At 44.6% G+C, this 22,674-nt stretch overlaps 1 protein-coding gene across 13 annotated transcripts in view; it reads left to right on the top strand.

The window, feature by feature from the left end:
* ank1a (ankyrin 1, erythrocytic a) overlaps nt 1-22,674 on the top strand; it is a 79,829-nt gene that overhangs the window by 31,960 nt on the left and 25,195 nt on the right. For 7 of the 13 annotated variants that reach the window (XM_030104568.1, XM_030104566.1, XM_030104563.1 and 4 more), the window contains 22 exons: nt 14,706-14,807; nt 17,253-17,351; nt 17,656-17,754; nt 18,002-18,100; nt 18,285-18,470; nt 18,569-18,667; nt 18,750-18,848; nt 18,958-19,056; nt 19,181-19,378; nt 19,487-19,585; nt 19,712-19,810; nt 19,903-20,001; nt 20,130-20,327; nt 20,423-20,521; nt 20,609-20,707; nt 20,796-20,993; nt 21,124-21,222; nt 21,485-21,583; nt 21,675-21,773; nt 21,855-21,947; nt 22,030-22,102; nt 22,223-22,243. In XM_030104568.1, coding sequence (XP_029960428.1) covers nt 14,706-14,807; nt 17,253-17,351; nt 17,656-17,754; nt 18,002-18,100; nt 18,285-18,470; nt 18,569-18,667; nt 18,750-18,848; nt 18,958-19,056; nt 19,181-19,378; nt 19,487-19,585; nt 19,712-19,810; nt 19,903-20,001; nt 20,130-20,327; nt 20,423-20,521; nt 20,609-20,707; nt 20,796-20,993; nt 21,124-21,222; nt 21,485-21,583; nt 21,675-21,773; nt 21,855-21,947; nt 22,030-22,102; nt 22,223-22,243 — 2,455 coding nt within the window. Of the gene's footprint in view, nt 1-7,748; nt 7,921-14,705; nt 14,808-16,368; nt 17,039-17,252; nt 17,352-17,655; nt 17,755-18,001; nt 18,101-18,284; nt 18,471-18,568; nt 18,668-18,749; nt 18,849-18,957; nt 19,057-19,180; nt 19,379-19,486; nt 19,586-19,711; nt 19,811-19,902; nt 20,002-20,129; nt 20,328-20,422; nt 20,522-20,608; nt 20,708-20,795; nt 20,994-21,123; nt 21,223-21,484; nt 21,584-21,674; nt 21,774-21,854; nt 21,948-22,029; nt 22,103-22,222; nt 22,244-22,674 lie in introns of those variants that run through there. The other 6 variants (XM_030104571.1, XM_030104567.1, XM_030104565.1 and 3 more) reach the window with 4 other exon arrangements.

The following is a 22,674-nucleotide window of genomic DNA, read 5'->3' as shown; positions in this document are numbered from 1 at the left end:
CTTTATTAAAATTTAAATCAACGTATGCGTTGTTCAGAATGTGTTCTGAATTTTTTTTTCTATTGTTTTTTTTAAATCTGTTTTTAGGATCAATTTTTCATTTTGGCTTTAGATGATGGTTATTGCACCGTAAACCAAGATTCAAGACTTTGAAAACCTGTCATGTCCTGAAGCATTAAGCAGCATTATGCAGATTTACTCACTCAGCAGCTTAGCGATACAAAACCCTGAAGTCTGAAACTGGTCACCCAAACCACGACTCTTTCCCCGAGGGCTGATGTAATTTACACATTTAAAAAATAAAGAAAATCTGACGCTTCATCAGACACTCAATCCTACCATCCCCCCCCCATCCCCGTAACGTAGATTTGCGAGATGTCAAAGGTCCATGTAAAAACCCCATCCCCTTTGCCTCCATTAATAGTTAGTGGGCCTGGAGAATATCCCGTATCATCCCACAGCTCTAATTACCCCTCAGTGAGTCCTCGGAGACAGATGCTCAGGGAGCCAAGCCCCATTCGTCACACCACGGCTGCATGGTAAACTCAATATGGAGAAAAAAAACCAAACTGTCACACTCTGCACTGTCACATAAATTCTCCTCCGTCTCAGTTTCTGTGTTCCAGCTGCTCCCCGGGCCACTGTAGATGCGGACTACATTAGGAAGCCCATTCATATCCAACCACCAGCAGTTGGCTGTAATTTGTTTCGGCTCGGGGGGCAGAGTGCAATTTACATGTGAAAGGCCACGGCGTATTCAAATATTGTAACACTGATTTTTGTCCCAGGGTTATTGACACCAGCTTCACAGAATTCAGATTACAGGTTTGCCGCTTTTGTACCAGATTGCAGAAGTCGCGTAATAATGGCTCTCTTGGCCACGTACCAACTTTTTGACGAAGAAGGGAGTGCAGGATTCTCCCCGTCTTGCTGACCTATTAGGAAGTGATCTTTTCTGGCTTTTTGCAACAGCAAGATGCCTCATGGGAACAATCTGGCCCACAAAGAGTACTTTCAATGGAGCCATCCCAAGTAGCTACAACCTGAATGACTTTACAATTACAAGCTTCACCTATGCTGGCCTGAGATGAACATTTCTATGTTAATTTCATTTGCAAGTGGGAATTTCAAGTGACAAAATGTTATTAGTTCCTTCTTTGTATCCCAAGAAAGAAGACAATCCTGGCTTGTGTTTGTATTCAAGCACATGACTGACTTTATCAGAAGAGACTTCATAAGGGTGAAATCACTGCTATGGCACCATTTTTTTACAAAGTCATGCAAACGGAAATAGAACAGGGAGATCTGAATAGCGTGAACAGGTCCAACTGAACTGTGCTCACTTTATCCCAAAGAACACTAAACATTTGGTGAACTTTCCACCCACTGTGTTTGGACTTTCACTTCACTCTTATTAAAAATCCAACAATTCAAACTCCATCCACCTACTGATTCTGCACTCATGATTCATTTATTTCCATGGATCCAACATGGTGTTATTTACTGTCATCCATGACTTCTGTTCCTTTCCCCTCAGTTTCAAACAGGCTTTGGTTTTAGTTGACCTTTTTTCCACGGCACCTTTTATTTCTTTTTTTCATTGAGGCCTTAAGTGCTTCTCAGATACCATCAGTTTGATTTGAGAGAAAGAAAGCGAGCGAGAAACTGAGCAACAATCAATGTGCATGCATGCATGCATGTGCATGTGTTCCAGGCGAATGCGCAGAGTGCATGGTAAAGGTGGAAGTATACTCCAAAAGAAAGTTCTGGTCTCTTAAAACCGTAGGAAAAAGAAACAGTTCAACACTCACAATGTCGATGTCACAATGAGCACAGTTTCCAGTCCTCCAAACATCTCCCTACATCCCTTTCTCCACCCTGTCAGCGTTGTCGGTGATGAAGACCCAGTGAACTGTCTGGGAAAAAGAAAAAAAAAATACATCGAAGAAAAAATGAGCAGGACAGAACTTCTTCAGTTGTTCTCAGACCGACTCTGGCAGCTCGACATTTTCAGCTGAGCACCCTTCCTGTTCAGCACAGACCAGAAAAGAACGATGTGATGTCTCTGTTCTCTGGATCCATTACACGCTATCATTCACAAATGCTTTATTTGATTATCAGCAGCTGCAATTTATTTAGTAATTAGCTATTTGAGAGCGACCTTTTCAGTTTTAATTATTGATAAGAACACAACAAAAGCTTCCAGTGCATTCAAGCACCTTTTACAGCGTAATAGCATTTTACTTTTATAGCCCATCTCCATTATAGTACAAAGAAAAAAACCTATGTTGTTTAACACAAGTGTGCTGTATTGTATTAGTTTAGAATAGTGAAGCGTGGCACTTAAAGTGTTTCACTTGTGGTATTTACAAGTGGAATTGTGGCACAGCCTAACGCTACCAGAACTGTGATAATATGATTAAATTTGACATGAATATTTCAGGTAAAACCTGGCAGACATAAACTTACAGATGTAGATAGTCATGAAGTCAGACCTCAGCATCGGTTCAAATCAGAGGGATCTTTATTACCAGGTATATTCAGCATGAAAGAAATCAGTAGAGATTGTAGTTTTTAATGCTTATTATATTTATGTTTAAAGCCAACCTTACCATCAACACTCTGTTTACATGTATGTGTGCAAAATATCTCACCTCTAATGGCCCAGTGTCACTTTCATAACTCATGCCTCTTGTTCCCTACCGGTTGAGAAAAAAAAAATGTATATAATAATATTTAATGAGCACATGAACTTTGCTCCCTACACGGTGGAACACACACTGCACGACCTTGTTCCGTTTGAGTATACCGCTGCCTGAACTGGATGCTTGCATATGGAAGGTTGCTGTGAGCTGCAAATCTGAGTGTGTTGAATGCAAGTGTGTGTTATGCACCTGTCATGTGCATGTCCTGCACTGTAGGTGTGTGTGCGTGTGTGTGTGTGTGCGCGTGTGCGTGAGGCAGCAGCAATAAAGTAGTTGAATACGGGCTGCTGAGTGATTGACGTCTGCTTTAAAATCTTCTTCCGGACTGCACTCGCCCTGATTAATGAGAACATCTCCCTTAATTACTTATATTTAGAATTTATTAACGCGTCAATCTCAGATGGCGCCGGCAGCTCGGTGTCTGTCCCCTGAGGCTTGAGATATTAACAGTAGAGGTGGAAAACAACAGTGTCGATATATCAAATAGCAGCAGCTCAACCATTTGAGTTTAGACGGTCTCTACTTTGTTAGTGTGGATCACACAGCTGATAGCATGATGGTAGGTTTGTGGTCCAGGGGGTCTTGACTCAGCGCAGGTGACTATGCCATCAAATTGCCAACAACAGACTGCCGCGCACTCTGCCGCCGAGGCAGGAGCTCAGTGCGTCTCCCACCGCGAGACTATTTGTCATTGCCGTTGCCACTGGGCCCGCGACGCACCGTCCCTTCTTCCTGCTTCTGCCGCGGACCTCTCGCTCTTTCCATCCATCTCTTCTCTCACATGTTTCTTCTCTCCACTGTGCAGTGAGAAATGAGGCTGCCGCTGCAACATGACAACTCAAAACTAATGTTTGTGAACGCCACAGCTCCTCTATAAACGACAGCACGGGGCAAACTGACATAAAGAGGTTTGGAAATGAAGAGATGTGAGAACACGTACGTGCCTCATAGGGTGACATTCTCCTTTACCAAATTAAAAAAAAAAGCTGTTGCCTATGTCACTGGAAAAAACAGAACATTTGAATGTTTTCTAGAGAATTACACGTGTTGACTGAAGAGAGATTTTCTAGCTTCAAAATAAAAAAAACTGAAATTCCATGATAATTATAATTAAGTCAATTCTCAAGAAATTCAAGCATGCATACATGGTAAGTTAGTACTTCAGTTCTGAATAATGTTATGATTAATAATCTTCCATTTTGGACTGTCGTAGGAAACAGTATGACCCTGAGAAAACCCACACAAGCACAGGACATACACACTCCACTCAGAAAGACTCGAGAATCACGGATTCGCGCATGAGAGTGCTAATAACCAAACTAACATGCAGCCCTCAAATTAACCAGGACAACAAAATCAAGTCAGATCACTGAGCTGGTTTGTCCATATCACTATGACCTTACAACCTTACATTGAGTTTAGACCATAGGAGCAGCTCCCAGAGAACACAAATACACACACACACACATACACACACAGGGAGAACTTGCAAACTCCACAGGAAGGTCGGTAACCAGGGATGTTGCTACTGTGAAGGGAAAGTGCTGATCGCCACAGCAACATGCTACTCTGTCGATTGAATGTGGATCGAAGGTAGGCTACATCCCGGACAGGCCGTCCGTCCAGTACTCTCTCACAGGCAGGCACATTAAAAAGACCAGTTAACCACCTCTATAAAAGCACAGCGAGAATATCGGGGACGTCTCTTTCTCTACAATACAAGCGCAATAATCACTTTACCCAATATTGGCATTCCCCTGAGGAGCATCTAGAACTGTTCCAACTTCATATCCTAATGTTGTGTAACAGAGTCACTTTTATTCTTGATGTACCTCACAGAAAACAGCACAGTTCGTCTTCTTGGGGGACGTCAGACAGAGTTTTTGTCCCCATTTAATTCAGTTAGAGAAACGTTGGCAGGTGACCTCTTTGTTCAGGTGGACTTTGTATCTCGTAGTTTTGGGACAGCGCCTCAGCTCTGAACAGACTTAAAAACTGGGGCCGGTCCGGCTCTCTGTCTATTAACCAGGCTGATTGAATTATGGTGTCATGCTCAGTTTCTGGCTGATGCTGACTCAACCCCTCTTCTGACAGACGCTTGGACCCGTGATTTTAAATTATTAAGCCTGTGTTCTCAGTTTGCACTCAGGTACTGCGTACGTCCAGGAGAGAGAGAGTCATGAAGACATACTCGCTCCACAGCGATGCTCCCGCTCGCTCCTTTTGCACATCTTCACTCTGTATTTCCCCATCTCCACTCCTGCACTTATGAAGATTAATGGGAGCCCGGCCATGCGCTGACATATTTCTGCTGCCATTCTTCTCTATTGCCTTCATCTCTCCTGCTCTTCCTCCTCCATCTGAGTATTTCTAACGCCCTGTTTTTGTCTTCCACAGGTCAGGCTGGCTTTGTCACGTTGAGGCGCATGTGCATTTGTTGAGCCGGCCGTAATATCTGTATGTATGATAATAAGTCTGTAAGGGAGTGAGCCACGCTTGCACTGACACAAGATATGTAATCTGTGAAGACAGTCTGAACACCCGCTGCTCTCGGTGCTGAATTAAATGCTTCTGTGTCAGTTCAGAGGCCGTCCAACCTGAATGTAGAAAAAGGATGAAGTACTTGTGCTGTGTGTGTATGTGTGTGTGTGTGTGGGTGTGAGTGTGCGGTTTGCACCAGAACTGCAGCAAACAGCCCAACCCAGCCCATACTCTGAGAATGTACTGCAGGCCAAGGCTGCAGAGCAGCAAGCTGCCACTAGAGGGCCAACAGAGAAGCTCAAGCAGTACACCTTTACCTCATGTGCTTTCAAGTCTGGAAAAAGAATAAAGGCTGGAATTTAGAGGCTTTAACTTTAACTTGATAATCATGTAAGTGTTTCTTATCTGAACTAATCTTTTTGCTTTTATGACCCTGCTCAAACAAACCTCTAGGTTGAACAAATACACAAATTTATGGAGGTTTTATCCTTATTTTTCCATAATTATCACATTAATTTCACATCTCTGCATAGTCCATTGCTCAACCTCTGGAAGATGCAGACTTTAGCATTTCTTCAGGTAGTTTTTTTCTCTCCATTTCTAAAGATTCTGGCTCCCCAGCATCCTGTTCGATGTGTCATCCAGGATGTGATTGAGTGTGAGGCAGTGCGTCCAGAGGCCAGACAAGGGCAGAGGGTGTGACAGTGTTGAGGAAGGCAGCTGACAGACTATCTCTGTTTATGTTGATTTCTCCTCTGCCTTTTCAGCCCTGCTCAGTGCTCTCTGAAGCGTCGGTTCACGGGGAGTAGACCCCCACAGGCAGCGCGCACCGACAGCTGTAGCTCTTCGTCCTGCTAACAAGAGAAGGTTGACGCGTGGCGCAAACATCCTGTGTCTGGCTTGAACTTAAATCAACCCAGTTACAGAACAGGAGTGCGGCCTATGCTTTATAATGGGCTGAGACTCAAACTGAGAGAGACAGTTCCTGACCTGAGTTCTTATAAGAAGGACTAAATACTGCGAGACATCCTGTTTACAACACAAAAGATGAGATTTGAAAAAAACATTTAACGAATACAACTCCATATTTAGCCTTTAGTTGTTGCTGATGATGATCTATTTCCCCTGTGTTAATAAATTATTTAAACCAAAACAGTAGAACAAAATTGTAATAAAAGTTACATTTGTGGTAATTATTGTTTCTTCATAAATCTCCCCCCGAATTCTACTAGTATTTATAGAAACGGTAAACATCTGTCCCCAAACTCTTGATGATTTTGGTCAGATTTACACCGGTTTGCTTGATGCTATACGATTGTATAAGAGCTAATAGTTAAAATTTTCAATTCCCGTGTTTTTATTGATTACCGTATTAAAAGGTCAAGTAAGTTTTCCCAATCAGGACATGATAAGTCATCTTTCTTCCAGTCAGATGAGCTGCGATGCTCCTTGCCGGCCGGCCGAACGACTGTTATGTCAGAGCCGCGTTCCCTCTCCTGGCAGGACCACAGGATAATTTGTCATGTCTTTATGGACATTAGTGTCTGTACTCCCCTTCCCCGCATTCTTTTTCAGCGCCGCTCTCATCACTGTCTAAACTCAATTCTCTGGACGGGACAGACGTCCCACGTGATGTTTTCGCCCAGGTCACGGTCCAGTAGTACTGAGCAGTGTATAGCCTCCTTTCTGCTTCGCCCCCTCCTTCTCTTCTCCTACCAGCATTTATCTCTCGGCATGGTTTTGGCAGCGATGTGCTTTTCCCAGCGTTCAGCCAGGAGAGGGAGAGAGGAGGGGAGAGGCAGAGAAAAGGAGGCCTTTTCAAGCGAGGAATGATGGACGCTTTATTAAAAGAGGCAGGGCCTTTTGAGAGCCTGGCCCCTCCATGCCCCCCTCCCTCCCCCCTCCACCCCCGTGTGTCTGGGCCCATTGTCACAGGGTGGTGGCAGGGACCCCCCCTCCCTCACCGGGGGCTTTGTCACTGTAAGTCACCTCACAGACTTAAACAGACCCGCTCGGAAAAAAAACACACCCATTCGCCACAGTAACGCCGCACTATTCTGCCGTTGCCTGCTCTGTGGAAAAAAAAAAAAAAAAAAGATTGTCTGGCTGTCAGAAAACATACAGGAGATACAGAGATGGGCGTAACGTGGAGGGAAGACGGGACAGGAGAAAGGAGGGATAAAGTTTGGGTTAGAGAGAGTTTGGATGCCGCAAATGCGAAAGATGGAAAGAAGAGATGAAGTGGGGAGCTGCTCACGGAGTGCCAGGGGAAATGGAAAAATTAGGAAAAAGATGCACAAGTTGGAAAAAAAAACAGTTGAGGAGTTGGGGAAAAATGAAGCGAAGCGACCTGAAGGGGTGCAGGATGTGGACTGGGACCCTGCAGGGGGAGTGTGAGGCGCCCATTTGTTTTTTCGCTGTGTGAAATGTGTGTCTTTAGATACAGGCAGCATTCCTCCAGAGATAAACCCCGGGGCCCCCCAGCCCCTCTCACACCCCCCCACCCTCCCTCTCTGGTCTCTCCACCCACCATGCTTTGCTCAAGTGTGTGTGTCTGGCTGCGTGTTTACGCATGTGTGTGTGTGCGCTCGTGTTTACGTTAGATGGGGGTGCCCTGTACCGCACTCGCAGGGGGCAACAGAAAAGACAGCTGTGTGTCTGAGAGTAACAGAAAACATAAGAAAGGGAGAGTGGAGGGCCGACAGGCATGCCAGTCAAGACCGTCACTTTTGGAGTGAGTACCGCAAACTCTGCTGTTCTCCACCTCACCTTTATTCTCTCAGCTTCTCTTGTCCTGTCAGGCTTTCCACCTCTTCATGTTATTCAACTGTATTTCTCTCTCTGCTATTCTCATTATGTTGCTCCTCTTCTTCTTCTTCTTCTTCTTCTTCTTCTTCTTCTTCTTCTTCTTCTTCTTCTTCTTCTTTTCTTCAAAGTTTTGTTCTGGCATGAAATCTGAAGTTGTATTTTCTCTGATGTAACTCACCTGCCAACGCTTCCTGTCGTTGCCCTCTCCCATCAGATGGAGAGGAGCCAATACTTTTACTTTCTGACCCAGTATTAGACCCATTTTTAAATTTACTTTTTCTTTATCCTGACAGTATTGATGTGCTCGTATTAACTTTTTCCCTGTTGTGTTTTTGCTCATTTTATTCAGTCCATGTCTCTCCTGTTTGCTGAGTGCCGTTCTTCTTCTCCATCCATACACATGAACTGTTTTGACGACTTTTCTCAGTACTTTCACTGTTTGTTCTTGCTTTCGGTCCTGGCCTACAGAAGCGTCAATGAGAAATAATCAACAACAGTTTCACCTTCTGGAAGAATCGATTAGTAATTTACAGATGAACCTTTATCTAATATGACATTATTTGCTCAGAAAACAAACAGTTTTGATCCAAGTCACTCCTCGGAGCCTGGTTGTTTTGGCAGTATCTCTGACAGCTGTGGTGCATGTGCACCCAAGATTAGTGTGAGTACGCATATGTGTGGGTGTGTATCATGTTCCTTTCCCCTTTAATCGTGTTTTTGACCTCATTTGCTCCTCTGTTTGATGTTCGGCTTGGATGATGCCCGTGTTTGTTGTGGTAAGTAAACTTGAGGTCGGTAAACTGATTAGCAGGTCACTTAATGAGACACTGAGAGAGTGGCTTCATTGACATTATAGACTGTTTAATGCACTAAGCTGGCAGAGGTAATGGAAATACACGTCACACACCCACCGATCTCTGGTTCTTATGTTGAGTTTATGCTTGGCTTGAATTTTGAAGCCGTGACGTTTTACTGTAAATGATGCAACACATGGAAATGTTCATGTTTATGGGAAGAAGCACTGTCAGATCTACTGGGCTGTCAGTGTTGCACTGTCTGAAACCTCTTATTATTTTTTTTTCTGTGTACTTATTCACAGTAGATTAGTTTAATTCTGAACTAACTATATATAAACAGAAGCCAATATCAAACTTAATGGCAACAAACTTCCAATAAGCTCTGAATAAAAGTAACAGAGTGTGAAAATATTTAAGATCAACGTCTGAATTCATTTTACCCAGTTGTAGTCAAAGTCACTGCTGCTTCCAGCATTGTAATATTGCTGTTATTGAAGAAATAGATGATAAAGTCCTTTTTGTATGCTGCTATTTGAATGAATTGATGAGACAAATTCCTTCAACTTATCACGTTTTATATACCAAAAAAATAAATAAATCATTCGTTCAGTAGCGTTCGCTCGTGTTGCAGTGTTGAGTGAAACAAAAAGACACACTCCCAATGTTATACAGTAGATTCGGTAACTTGTTGCGATGACAATAAAGGCTATTCTGATTCTGATAGATAAATTAACTGAGTTTGCAGCTCCACAAGTTTTTTGGTTTCACTGGGTGTTTCGTAGTTTCCAGATAAGCCCTCATCTTGATGTTTACAGTGTTCTCACACACTTCAACCCTAATTTCCATAATTTGATATGCTGCACATTTACATATGTGCTCCATTGCATTATATTTTCCTTCTGTCCCTGCAGATGGTGATATTCTGTATGAATACTGTGCAGCAAAGCATGGGATGTTTACCATATCTTGATCCGATCCTCCAAAGCTCCCAATCTTTATCCTCACCCTATGGCCCTCACCTTCTTTGTCATCACTATCAAAGATCACAATACCCATGACAATTATAACCATGACAATCTCATCTGCGAGCGTGGGGGCTGAATATAAAGAGACAATCGATGAGCACGGCGGGCACAAACAGTGGGCTACGCGGTGAGGAGGGGGGGAGGCGAAGCGGGGGAGTGTGAGAAAGTAAATAGTAAAGATGGGACAATACACCTTGTGGCATACAGAGAGCAGGAGCAGACAAAGGGATGGCTGGGCCGGCAGATTTACATGCAGACGGACGGCGTTGAGTGGGCAAGTGTAACAGCTTCATCCCTGCATCCCTCGCTCACTTCCTGTAAATATGTCCGAGCCGAGCAGTCCCCCGGGCCTCGGCCCGACTCACTCCACACTTACTACACCTCAGTACCCGGAAACGTCTTCCAGCAGCCGCCAAGATGCAGGCAGAGATGGCTGACAGAAAAAAAAAAAAAAAAGGGACCAAGGAAGAAAATCAATTTGTAGAACAAATGCCAGTCAGCAGGAACTGGTGATGAAATAGCTGTTTAAGCACTTTGGAAGAATTTCCATATCTACAGCTCAGAGTTTCCCTGAGATGTACAGAAACCCTCCAATCACAGCGTTAGCTTAAATACATCTAGATATCGAGCTAACTGAAGTGAGGAGACAGGAGACATTACCCTCAATTTTGGTATGCTTGCACAATGTCTGTTGCTTAAAGTTTAGGGAATTATTGCACGTTAAGCAGTACTAGTGACATGCTGAACATACATAGACACCTTATTTCCACCTTTCTGCTGGGTGTACAAATAGCTGTGGTGGCACTAAAATATTTATGATTTGCACCTGGTGCTGTGTCTGCAGATTCATGTGTTTGTGTGTGTGTGTGTGTGTGTGTGTGTGTGTGTGTGTGTGTGTGTGTGCGTGTGTGTGTGTGTGTGTGTGTGTGTGTGTGTGTGTGTGAGAAAGAGGGAATCAGAAGAAGAAGGACTGCGGTTCTGTGTTGGGAATTTTATGTATTTTTTTTGGAATTGCGCTGATATTATGAAGCAGATAAGACTTTCATGTTGTAGAAAATATCACTATGATGTTGCAACCCTCAGTGATTTCTCATTAACAAATTGGAATGATGTGGTGCTTCCAACCAGTGACTTTTGGGAGAAATCCAATGAGTAATAAGACATTAAAGTAAACAAAAAAAAATCTAATTTTGACAAAGAATTGAGGTTTGAAAATATCTGTTTCCAGCATTGTTAGGCCTTAACCTGCAATGACATGTCATATGAATGAACTGTTTGAACTCAGTATTGATCAAATTGGAGTAAGCTGTGTGTATTCGCTTTTAGCATCCTTACTCTGCTAATATGACAAGAGCTGGCTTCTGAAATTGCAGCTGGTATGATTATATTGAATAGTGAAATGCCTAGTTTGTCGAAAAATGAAATGGTGTGTTTCCTGCATTGATATAACAAAAACTCAGAAAGCACTGTGATCCAGCATCGTGTGTAATGTTATTTTGCAAGAGTGCATACATCCTTTGCAAAGTGACAGCATTAGAGCCGTTTGCATAGAGATGTTTTATCAGATGGTGGCACAAATCATAGCAGCCATTTTCTCAAATCCCGATCTTCACGTTCTCAAACAGCTCAAAGTCAGAGAGAATCTTATTTCAGTTCTCCGTTCTCTCAGCGCTCAGATTCGTCTTTTGATTCCCCCCCCACGCTCATCAAATCTGCCCCCATTTAAAAATCTACAGGAAAGCAATCGAGTGTTGTAATTGACTCGTTGTGAAAATGCCGATCCTACAGATCCAGTCACCCGTTGCAGGGTGGGGGTGTTTGAAGGTCCGGGATGTTGATCCCTGTAACGCCTCTCTTCATGTGTTCACTCGTTCATACAGGCTGGAGTCTCCTGGCGAGGGGTGACGTCATCCTGTCTGCTGCAGCAGCAGCAGCAGCACAGGAGGCGAGAGGCAGACGCTCAAAGAACAGCGAGGGTAGAGGCGAGAGAGAGAGAGAGCAACAGGGAAGAGAAAATGAGTTACCAACAAGGAGAGGGAGTTGGGGAAGGAGGATTTTCCGTGATGAGATAGGGGACTAATTTTACTTGGTAATTTCGTGCTTCATTATGAGGAGCGTAGCACAGTCTGAGCCCGAGGACAGTTGCGTGCGCACTGCATGACACTGTCTGTTGATACTGCTAATGGTAAATGCGAGCAGCTTCCGAGCAGCTTATAGTCCGTTTTTGTAATCGCACGGTATGATTAATGGGTTTTCTAATTTCTGTTCAGCGCCGTAGTTAGGCCACTCTCTTTGGGGATAATCAGAGAACGAGTCGTTCGTCTAAATCACATCATATTCTTTTGAAACAGTGTAGACTCTGCATTGTAGAGGATACATCAACAAACAGGTTTCTCTCTTAGATATGCGGGGTACCTGTGTCAGAGTTAGGGGCTGGGTGCGGCTCCCCTGCATCCTTATCTCGCACCAACACACACACACACTTCTCGACGCAAGCAGATATATACAGAAACACACAAACATGCAGGAAAACACTGGCCCGGCAGATAGGGAAGCCTCGTGACCAAGAGAAAAGAAATATACTGGGATCAGCGCCAGTTGCTTGAATTTCCCTGATAGTTCCGGCATCATGCTAAGAAACTTAAACAGGCTGTGTCTGAAGGGGTCCCAGTCTGAATATGGGGCGGGTGGAGAACCACGGAGGGGCCACGAACAGGGTCACCATGGTGTTACCATTTGCTCGGGACATGTATATTGGGTCAAGCTGTTGAACTTTGCATCAGCTGTATTTGCCCCCATGTTGATAGAGGGATGTTTCAGTGTGTCTCCATGGCAAAATCTGCATAACACTCCTTCTCTAGGCCTGCATTCTGAAACTTCCCATACACCTTGGATCTGTTTTAATGCTGCTAGATAGAGCATGCACAGTATTTAAGAATCAAGTGACGTGTTTCTGTTCTTTTCAGCCTGGTATGGAATTACCTTTTTGTTTGACTCTCGTTCTGCAGAATGAGACTGTAGAAGTTCAGTGCCAGTAGTTTTAGGATGCTGCATCCCAGGATGATTGTAACTTTTTGGACAGGTGCGTGCGCACTGGGGTCAATTTGTTGCTCTGCAGCTGTCCAGAGAGTGGAGGTTGTGTGTTGTGTGTTTGTGTGTGTGTGTGTGTGTGTGTGTGTGTGTGTGTGTGTGTGTGTGTGTGTGTGTGTGTGTGTGTGTGTGTGTGTGTGTGTGTGTGTGTGTGTGTTATGTCCTTTTTAAAAGTCAATGAAAAGTCTGGGAGTAAGACTGCAGGCTAGGAGAAAGAACATGGTTTACCAAAACAGCTTGGCAAGTGTGAGTACTGAAAACCATCCTGATGTAGAGGCAGAACTAAATCCGGGCATATGTAGTATATTTGTATTCTTTTTTTTTCCACTTTGTTTGTCAGTATATGTGTGAATGTGACTCACACTTTGCTTTGTGCCGTCTTGAAATTTTCTCATTTGTGAGACAAAAACTATAAACAAAAACTCACAGGCAAGTGGCGCTGCATGACTCAGAGTGCTCAAAAAGCAAAGCCCAGGATTTATTACATTGCACTCGGCATACTGTATGAGGTTCATCTGATAAGCGGAAACTCTGCCACTGCATAAATTTCATCATTTTAACTGATATGAACAGTGCAGGCTGTCAGATGTAGTTTTACTGCCACAGTCAGCTGGAAGCAGCTTTTTTTTTTTTTTTTTTTTTTTCTTCCGTCGACAAGACTTTCTGTTTCCCTGCCATTGCTGTTCCTTTTCTTTCCGAGTGACCTCTCTCTTTGCACAGTGCTGTGGCATCGGTGTCATGCTGAGGGTGTGTTGTGTCATTTGTTGCTATGCTGCTACTTCAGGCATGTGGATCCTTTCTTCCTCTTCTTCTTCTTTTTTTTTTTTTTTTTTTTTACCCAAGCCGACTCCCTCTCTGTCAAAAGAGGAGCAACAATCCTATTGCAACAATAGTCAACACAACTTAAAGCGCCGTGTTAGGAAGTTGAGAGGAGCAGCTCCTTTGATGCGTTGCACGCGCAGTGGGATTTGGTGTTTTTCTGCCGGAGCAGAAAACGAGGGTTTTTGCGCCGCGAATTAATTTATTATCCGCGTTTTGTACAACAACATACAATGACGCGCTGTTTATTTTCCTGACCGGCGTGTCGGGGTGGCTGGTTGGACAGAAAGCGGATGATGTATGGGGTGGGGATGGGCACGGCGAGAGGGGGTGGGGGGGGGGGGGGGGGGGGATTATGTAAATGACATGAAAAAGGTGCAGGGTTTGCCGCAGTCGAGCTTCTCCCTGTGGTTCTCCCTTCATCGCTCCTGCTTCGCCTCCTCTCCCCCTGTGCCGCATGAGTGATCCTGTTTCAGCGGCACTCCTGCCTGCCTGGGAGAGGCACGAAGCCTTCAGACACAAACAAAACACAGACAAAAACACTAGACATGCCATGTGCCGGCCCGTGAGCCAGGACTCAGCAGAACCTCTCTCTCTCCTGCCTCTGCTGATCTCTGTTTCTGTCTTTCATTCACAACTTATACACCAACAAATCACTGGTATTATAAACCTCACACAGCTCGCACACGTTTTAGACTTTTTTGTGTTATTATTTTTACTCTCCCACATGAAAATGTCAAGGTGCAAAAGCAGATTTTCAAACTGCACCATCCAAAAACTCCAAGGGAGGAGGGAAATGAGGGGGAAACTCCACATACTACTGTCAGTTTTCAGCCATAAAAATGCAATGATTGTACAAAAATAATAACCAAACTCTGTCTTCCTCTCCATCTTCCCCGTCTGTTCCTCTACTTTATGTGCCTGTCACTCTCTTATACCCCTCATCCCCCTTTTTTCCCCACTATCTGCCTTATTCATAGGCGGATGCTGGCAACAGTTTTCTCCGGGCAGCCCGTTCTGGCAACCTGGACAAGGCCCTGGAACATATCAAAAATGGCATTGACATAAATACAGCCAATCAGGTGAGAGAGATTCTTTCCATGATAAATCATCTAACTTGGCAAACACATTGAACCACGCCACAATGTTTTTTCTTTTGTTTTTTTGTTAAAACTGTACGTGTTCTTCTTGGAGTTCTACTCATTTAAGGTCACTTTGCTGATCTGCAGAGCAGATCTTTAGATGTACTGCTTAATAATCCACAGCATTAATAGAAAGTGGGATAATAACCAGTCAGTTCATGCCAGAATTTTATCCATTTGTCTTATTGTCTTTTTCCAAACTGATTGTGTTAAATTTTAAGAAGTGGGTGGACACCTCCCTTATTATGCATTAAATGGAACAGTATATGTTTAAAATGCAACACAGAGCACACTTTCTTAAATTTCTAACTCTAAATTGTGACATTAGTAGTAATTTATTTTTGCCTAGAGTGTTTAAAGTGTTTAAATCCTGTATTTTAGATCCAAAATTGTTCAGCATTTTTGTCCATGTTTCCCTACATTCTTGCACTTCTGTTTGTTTTTGAGTTTCCTAGTCTGCATGAAGTATCCGAGCTGGTGACTGTGCTGTTGTGTCTGCTGATGCACTTGGTTCCTGCACTGTATTTACTGTATGTGCATGCCGGGATAGTTTGTTAATCAGCGACCGAAGGAGACAGGAGGAGCTCCCAGGTCCTCCAGAGGAGGTAGTAAATGGGACAGGGGCTTACCTTCGCCCCATCTCCTCCATCTCTCCTCCTTTACCCTGTCAGTCGTTCCCGGAGTGTCCAGTGAGAGGCAGTGTCGGTATGCCGGGACTGCTGCCCTCCGGCGACTGAAACTTGGCCACACACTGTATCCGTTGGAGAGCGATTCCTCCGGCTCATTAATCTAACTTTGTCACAGTTTCCTTTCTATTTACCTATGCTGTCCACAACATTTTTTATTAATTGTCTGGACCTTTATGAGGTCTTTTCACCAGACCTATAACAGACCCCATACACTGACAGATCTTATTGTATAAAGTGACACTGTACTGTGGCGATTACTCCTTCACAGTGATGAATGGAGACACCCCATGGTGCACGTATATTATGGCAATGAGGAAAAACTGAAATGTTTTGACATGAAAGAGGATTTTTTTTTTCCGCCATAACACAATTTATTTCACTGTCTTGTTAATATACAGCAAAAAAAGTTAGATTTTTTTTCTCTCTGTTTGGTGTTAATTGCATTTAACATAAAGTGACAATCTACAGTCTATGTGTAGCACTCAATGCATTGCTATGTTTAGCAGTATAATCTCCTTTTTATTATTATTTTTTTTAATATTGCTTCTGTTTTTATACAAAAACTAATAATTCTATATGTTTCCAGACATCTTTTCATTTCATGTCTTTTTATTTGTCACCACTGGGTGGAAGCAAAAAGCTGATTCTATTTGGAGGAGCTTTTCTGCAATTGCTCAAGTCAAAATCAACATGTTCCAGTAATTTATCAAGTATGATAATCATTCCGATTTTTATTTGTTTATTTTGCTATTTATTTATTCATAATTCTGAGATAATGGTGTCATTCAATTGTTAGAGGAATCTGTGAAACACACTGAATGAGTTGTAGATTGTCACTTGAACTGTCGCGGTGGGAGTACCGTCGTGGAGGTGGTGTTGATTTGGCGAGAGTCTGGCGAGGTGGAGGCCTGACTGTGGCAGTCGTGTCTCTGTTCCTTTGCCCGTGCGGATACCTCTGCCATAGCTCGCCGCCCAGCACACTGCCTCACTCCTGCCCTCGCTTACCGTGTTTTCTTTCCCTCTCTGCCCCTCTAAAGTCGAACTAACTGCTCTGCTACCCTCTGTCCCTCTCTCCTCGTTTGTATACCGTTTTCTAATTCGCCTCCTCTCCTCTCCTTTCGCCTCCTCCATCGCCTCCCTCCTGCCCCTCCTGCATCTCTCCTGTGTCTGCAGTAGAGTGATGGTGTGCTGTGGTCTCACCACTCAGAGGAATAATATCAGTGGTGTGGGAAAGGTCCAACCTCACATGTCCTGTGCGGCTGAAGGAAGGCTGTGTGAGGTCAGACCTATCCCACACGGCTCGTATTCTTCCCAGCCACGAGACCAGAGGCCTGCCATCTCCCTCCCGTCCTCCTTCACCTCCTCCTCACACCATCATTAATCCAAAGAATACTTTTCTCATCCGAGAGCTCATCCCTGTAGACATTGTTTTTGCTAATGATCCCTCTGGTTCTGTGAGGTTCCCCATGCATGATGTCCTGTGTAAGTATTTGCCTGCGGTGGTCCGTGAGTGACAGTGAAAACAAACCAGTCGTTTCCTTTGGCATGACCTTCGTGTGTTTATGTGAATGTAACGTCCGTGAGGTTGTTTTGTTGTTGCTGTTGTTGTTGTTGTTGTTGTTTTTAATTCAGGACATGTCATGATGTACTTGTGAAGGGCCTTTCAGTATGAGGTCTGCTCTTCTCTCCCACTCAGAATGGCCTCAACGGGCTGCATCTGGCCTCCAAAGAAGGCCACGTTAAAATGGTGCTGGAGCTTCTTCACAATGGGATCGTGCTGGAGACCACCACAAAGGTAAAACGTTCTTAGAAAAGGTCCAAAACAGGCTGAACTGTTCAGGCCACTTACAAACAGTGGCTTATAATTAACATGTTATGGAACAAGAAAACAGCTTTTTTCATACAGCTTTTTCCATAGAGATTAAACAAACAAAATGTGGTTTGTTAGTTATTGAGAGGGTTACGTTAACAAAGAAAAACTCATTTATAACTAAGTTGTTTTGAGTTTTTTTTAATGCCTTATTTTACTGACAACTACAGTAAAACTCTACTACACGGTTCATTTTAAGCTGATCATGCCTGTGCGTTCTTGTGTGTAGAAAGGGAACACAGCCTTGCACATCGCAGCCCTGGCAGGGCAGGAACAGGTGGTCATAGAGCTGGTTAACTACGGGGCCAATGTCAACGCTCAGTCCCAGGTGAGACTCTGCAGCCACGATCACAGGACGTGCTGTGACTGCTCGCGGTGTCGGCCGAACCGCGGAACCGCTGGAGTAACTATTGCAATACCATCCGTTAACGTGTGTCTTTGCTCCGATATTTCTGTGTGTTGGTGTTTCCTCTCTGTCTACATCCCTGTGTGCATCTGTGACTGTCTCTCTGTTGCTGTGCTTGTGTTTCTTCTGCCGCTGCTCCTGCGTGTGCGCGCCTGTCTTTCTGAGACAGAAGGGTTTCACTCCACTCTACATGGCTGCACAAGAAAACCATCTAGAGGTTGTGAAGTTTCTTCTGGAGAACGGAGCCAATCAGAGCATTCCAACTGAGGTACCAGAGAGCTGAGAGAGGTTTTTCAATAGTAATCTCCCGAAATTCCTCTTTGCAATCCTTTGCTGATCCTCACTCGCCGTGTTTCCATTCTGTTTTGTTCTCATAAGCTTCTCTCCTTACATCTCTCCCATTTTGTCTGCATGAGCCAACCTCTCTCCTGCATCTCTCCGGTGTGCTGCAGGACGGATTCACACCTCTCGCCGTGGCTCTTCAGCAGGGGCACGAAAACGTCGTAGCCCTGCTCATCAACTATGGCACCAAGGGAAAGGTCCGCCTCCCCGCGCTGCACATTGCGGCGCGCAATGACGACACACGCACAGCCGCAGTGCTTTTACAGAACGACCCGAATCCCGATGTTCTGAGCAAGGTGTGAAGCGGTCGTTTACAATAGCTGTTAATGCATTAGCGTAGTGCATAAATTGCAAAGATAAGGAGAGCTGCATTAACAATAACGTGTCCCAACAGACTGGATTCACACCCCTCCACATCGCTGCACACTATGAAAACTTGAACGTCGCTCAACTGCTGCTCAATAGAGGAGCCAATGTCAACTTCACCCCAAAGGTAGGGAATAACTAATGGCGACAGACGGTCGATCTGCTCTCCCCGCTTGAGTTTTTCTCAGCTGACGTGTCCCCCTCTGCAGAACGGCATCACTCCTCTGCACATTGCATCCAGACGAGGGAACGTCATCATGGTCCGGCTGCTGTTGGACAGAGGGGCACAAATTGATGCCAAGACTAAGGTGCGGCACACATTTAGCCCACTCTTACCAAAGCTTTTCCTATTACCCAGGCCCTTTTTTGTGATTTAATGTGCCATTCAGTGAATTACCTACAATTGCCTCTCTGCAGGATGAGTTGACTCCTCTGCACTGCGCAGCCAGAAATGGTCACGTTAGGATAATAGAAATCTTGCTGGACCACGGAGCCCCCATCCAGGCAAAGACCAAGGTACGTTCTAATTATAAACTGAATAAAGTGATTTTGGTAAGGCTGCAAATCTATTATATTTTTTGCTCTTTTCGTCTTCTTGTTTTCACTAAATCTGGTGTCAAAATGTGTCATTGTCTTGCAGAACGGTCTGTCTCCAATCCACATGGCAGCACAGGGGGACCACGTGGACTGTGTCAAGCAGCTTCTGCAGTACAATGCAGAGATTGATGACATTACACTGGACCACCTGACCCCTCTGCATGTGGCTGCACACTGCGGCCACCACCGCATGGCTAAAGTCCTTCTGGATAAGGGAGCCAAACCCAACTCTCGGGCTCTGGTTAGTGGACAACGCGAATTTTAATGACTTGATCAATTTCATTTCGTTATGCAAGGAGTGTTTTATTTTCCCTTTGCACTGATGATACTTTCTTCTTTGTTTCTGCAGAACGGCTTCACTCCTTTACATATCGCCTGTAAAAAGAACCACATGCGTGTGATGGATCTGCTGCTCAAACAGTCCGCGTCCTTAGAGGCTGTAACTGAGGTGAGAGGACAGCAGGGAATTAAATAGACACCAGTCATCATTCTGACAAGTCTCATATATTCGTATGCATCAGTAAATCTACATTTCAGCTAATATTTGTTGTAATTGCGTGCTCCTTTTGAACAGTCTGGCCTGACCCCATTGCATGTGGCGTCATTCATGGGTCACCTCAACATTGTGAAGATACTACTGCAAAAAGGAGCTTCTCCCAGCGCCTCCAACGTCGTGAGTATACCAGCAGACCCTCACGTTGCTGGTAAAGACGTGAATAGACTACCAACTCTGATGCTGTGGCTTTTCTGTTCCTGTATGAGCAGAAAGTGGAGACTCCGCTTCATATGGCATCTCGGGCGGGACACTACGAGGTGGCAGAGTTTTTATTGCAGAACGCAGCACCGGTGGATGCCAAGGCCAAGGTAAAGACTTCCAACAGGAGTTTAAATCTGTCTGACATCCCATGTGTAATTGAACAGTTTAGAGACTGGTCTTTGGGAGAAGAAGAATCTGTGTTTATTACCTAATCACTCTCCCTTTCCTGGACCAGGATGACCAAACACCCCTGCATTGTGCTGCTCGCATGGGACACAAAGAGCTAGTAAAGCTTCTGCTGGAGCACAAAGCCAACCCCAACTCCACCACCACTGCAGGACACACGCCCCTTCACATCGCTGCCCGAGAAGGTCATGTTCAAACTGTGCGCATCCTCCTGGACATGGAGGCTCAGCAGACCAAGATGACGAAGGTAAGCCCTGTTTGCAGACCCAATGCAGTTTTTCATTCCACCAGAGACCAGCGAACTCTGAAGTAATGTCCTTTTCACTGTTGGTGCGCCTGCAGAAAGGCTTCACTCCGCTCCATGTGGCCTCCAAGTACGGTAAAGTGGACGTAGCAGAGCTGTTGCTGGAGAGAGGAGCCAACCCCAATGCAGCTGGGAAGGTGAGAACCAGCACATGGTGTGGAAAGAAACTGAAGTTGTTTGTAATCATACAGTCTGATGAACATTTTTTGTCCTCCTCTCTACAGAATGGGCTGACTCCGCTGCACGTCGCTGTACATCACAACAACCTGGATGTGGTTAACTTACTTGTCAGTAAGGGAGGATCACCACATAGCGCAGCCAGGGTAAATAACAAAAGATGTTCAAGAAAAATGGCTTAATATCATGAGGAAGCAGTAATCTTTCTAACCAGCCGTCGTATCTCTTCCCCAGAACGGCTACACTGCCCTCCACATAGCATCGAAGCAGAACCAGGTGGAGGTGGCGAACAGCCTGCTGCAGTACGGAGCGTCGGCCAACGCTGAGTCACTGCAGGGAGTCACACCTCTCCATTTGGCCTCACAGGAAGGAAGGCCCGACATGGTCTCCCTGCTCATCTCCAAGCAGGCCAACGTCAACTTGGGCAACAAGGCAAGAGCAGAACTTTTGGAATTAAACCTCAAAAATGTAAAAGAGTGTGGATTTTTTTCTAAAATAAACACAGACTTTGCTTTGACTGTGTGTTCAGTGAATTTCATTGTGTGTTTTTTGATCCCTACAGAGTGGATTAACCCCGCTCCACCTGGTGGCACAGGAGGGACATGTTGGTATTGCAGATATCCTGGTGAAGCAAGGAGCCTCGGTTTATGCTGCCACACGCGTAAGCCCCTCTTTAAATTCTGCTTTAACAGTCGGGAAGCAGCTGTTTGTATACTGAGCCAAAAAGAGCTTTCTTTTGATCCTCTTGTCAAGTTAAAAACTCTCTGCTGAAGATGCTGTCCAAGTGCTCGAGCAAAATTAACCTGCTGACAGTTTCTGTTCCATAACAATCCAGGGCTGAGATACACATTCTGTACATATTGCAGTAGAAAGTCATGTTTGTTTTGTATTAAAGAGTCATTTTTATTTCCTCTCGCTATCAGATGGGCTACACCCCTCTTCACGTAGCGTGTCACTATGGCAACATCAAGATGGTGAAGTTCCTGCTGCAGCAGCAGGCCAATGTCAACAGCAAAACAAGGGTGAGTGCAACTCCAAAATGCAAGAAAGTAGTCTGAGCGTGTCTGAAAGGTAAAAGTTTACCTTTAACGTTGGTGTTTGTTTCCCGCGCAGCTCGGCTACACTCCTCTGCACCAGGCGGCCCAGCAGGGACACACGGACATCGTGACGCTGCTGCTGAAGCACGGCGCCCAGCCCAACGAGATCACCACGGTGAGCGCAGTTTTACGCGTTTCCCTCGCTTGAATGTTTCTCTTCAGAAGTCTGATCGCTGGTCCTCTTTCTCTCCGTCAGCACGGCACGTCAGCCCTTTCCATCGCTAAGAGGTTGGGTTACATCTCTGTGATTGACGTCCTGAAGCTTGTCACAGAGGAGACTGTCTCCATGGTAAGAAAGACTTCAGGAATTAAGCAGTTTGTAGTTTGCTCCAAGAAGTCGAATTCTTATGTTTCCTTTCTCTCTGTGACAGACAACAACAGAGAAACATCGTATGAGTTTCCCAGAAACAGTGGATGAGATACTCGATGTGTCCGAGGATGAAGGTACGAAACTAAAATCTTCAGTTCTTACATGAAATTGAAGGAGACAAAAACTATTTTAAATGGTGGCTTGATTATTCATTTTTCAACCCTTTTTTTTTTCGCCTTTTGCCCCTTTTTTAGGAATTGCACAGCTAACATTAGGTATGAATGTCTCTTTCCTTCTTTGTACGACATTCATAGGTGGTAAAAACGTGCGTCGCTCCATTTCAAGCCAGCTCCATCTCTTTCCTCACCGCCTCTCTCTGTGTTGTTTCCTCTGTAGTGGCGCTCACTGTGATGGTGGCTCTGGTTTCTCATTGGCATGCACTCATAGCACTCGTGTCTGTAACCTCTATATGTCCCTTTATTAACACGCCCATAGCTGGACTCTCCAGGTGTCTCTTTTCCTCCATCGGGTGACAGAGGCTCTTATTTTTTAACGATCTTTCATCAAACAGACGAACAAGTTTTATTACTGGTATTAAACATTAATAACCTTTGACTGTAAATTATTCTGAAACACTGGGAGGCTTCCAAGTACAAGGGAGGGTAGTGTTCTATTTATTTTGACACGTGCGGGTCCGCCGTTGTGC

Source organism: Salarias fasciatus, chromosome 12, assembly GCF_902148845.1.
Source record: "Salarias fasciatus chromosome 12, fSalaFa1.1, whole genome shotgun sequence".
Lineage (NCBI taxonomy): Eukaryota > Metazoa > Chordata > Actinopteri > Blenniiformes > Blenniidae > Salarias > Salarias fasciatus.
This window is presented reverse-complemented; position numbering and strand designations above follow the sequence as displayed.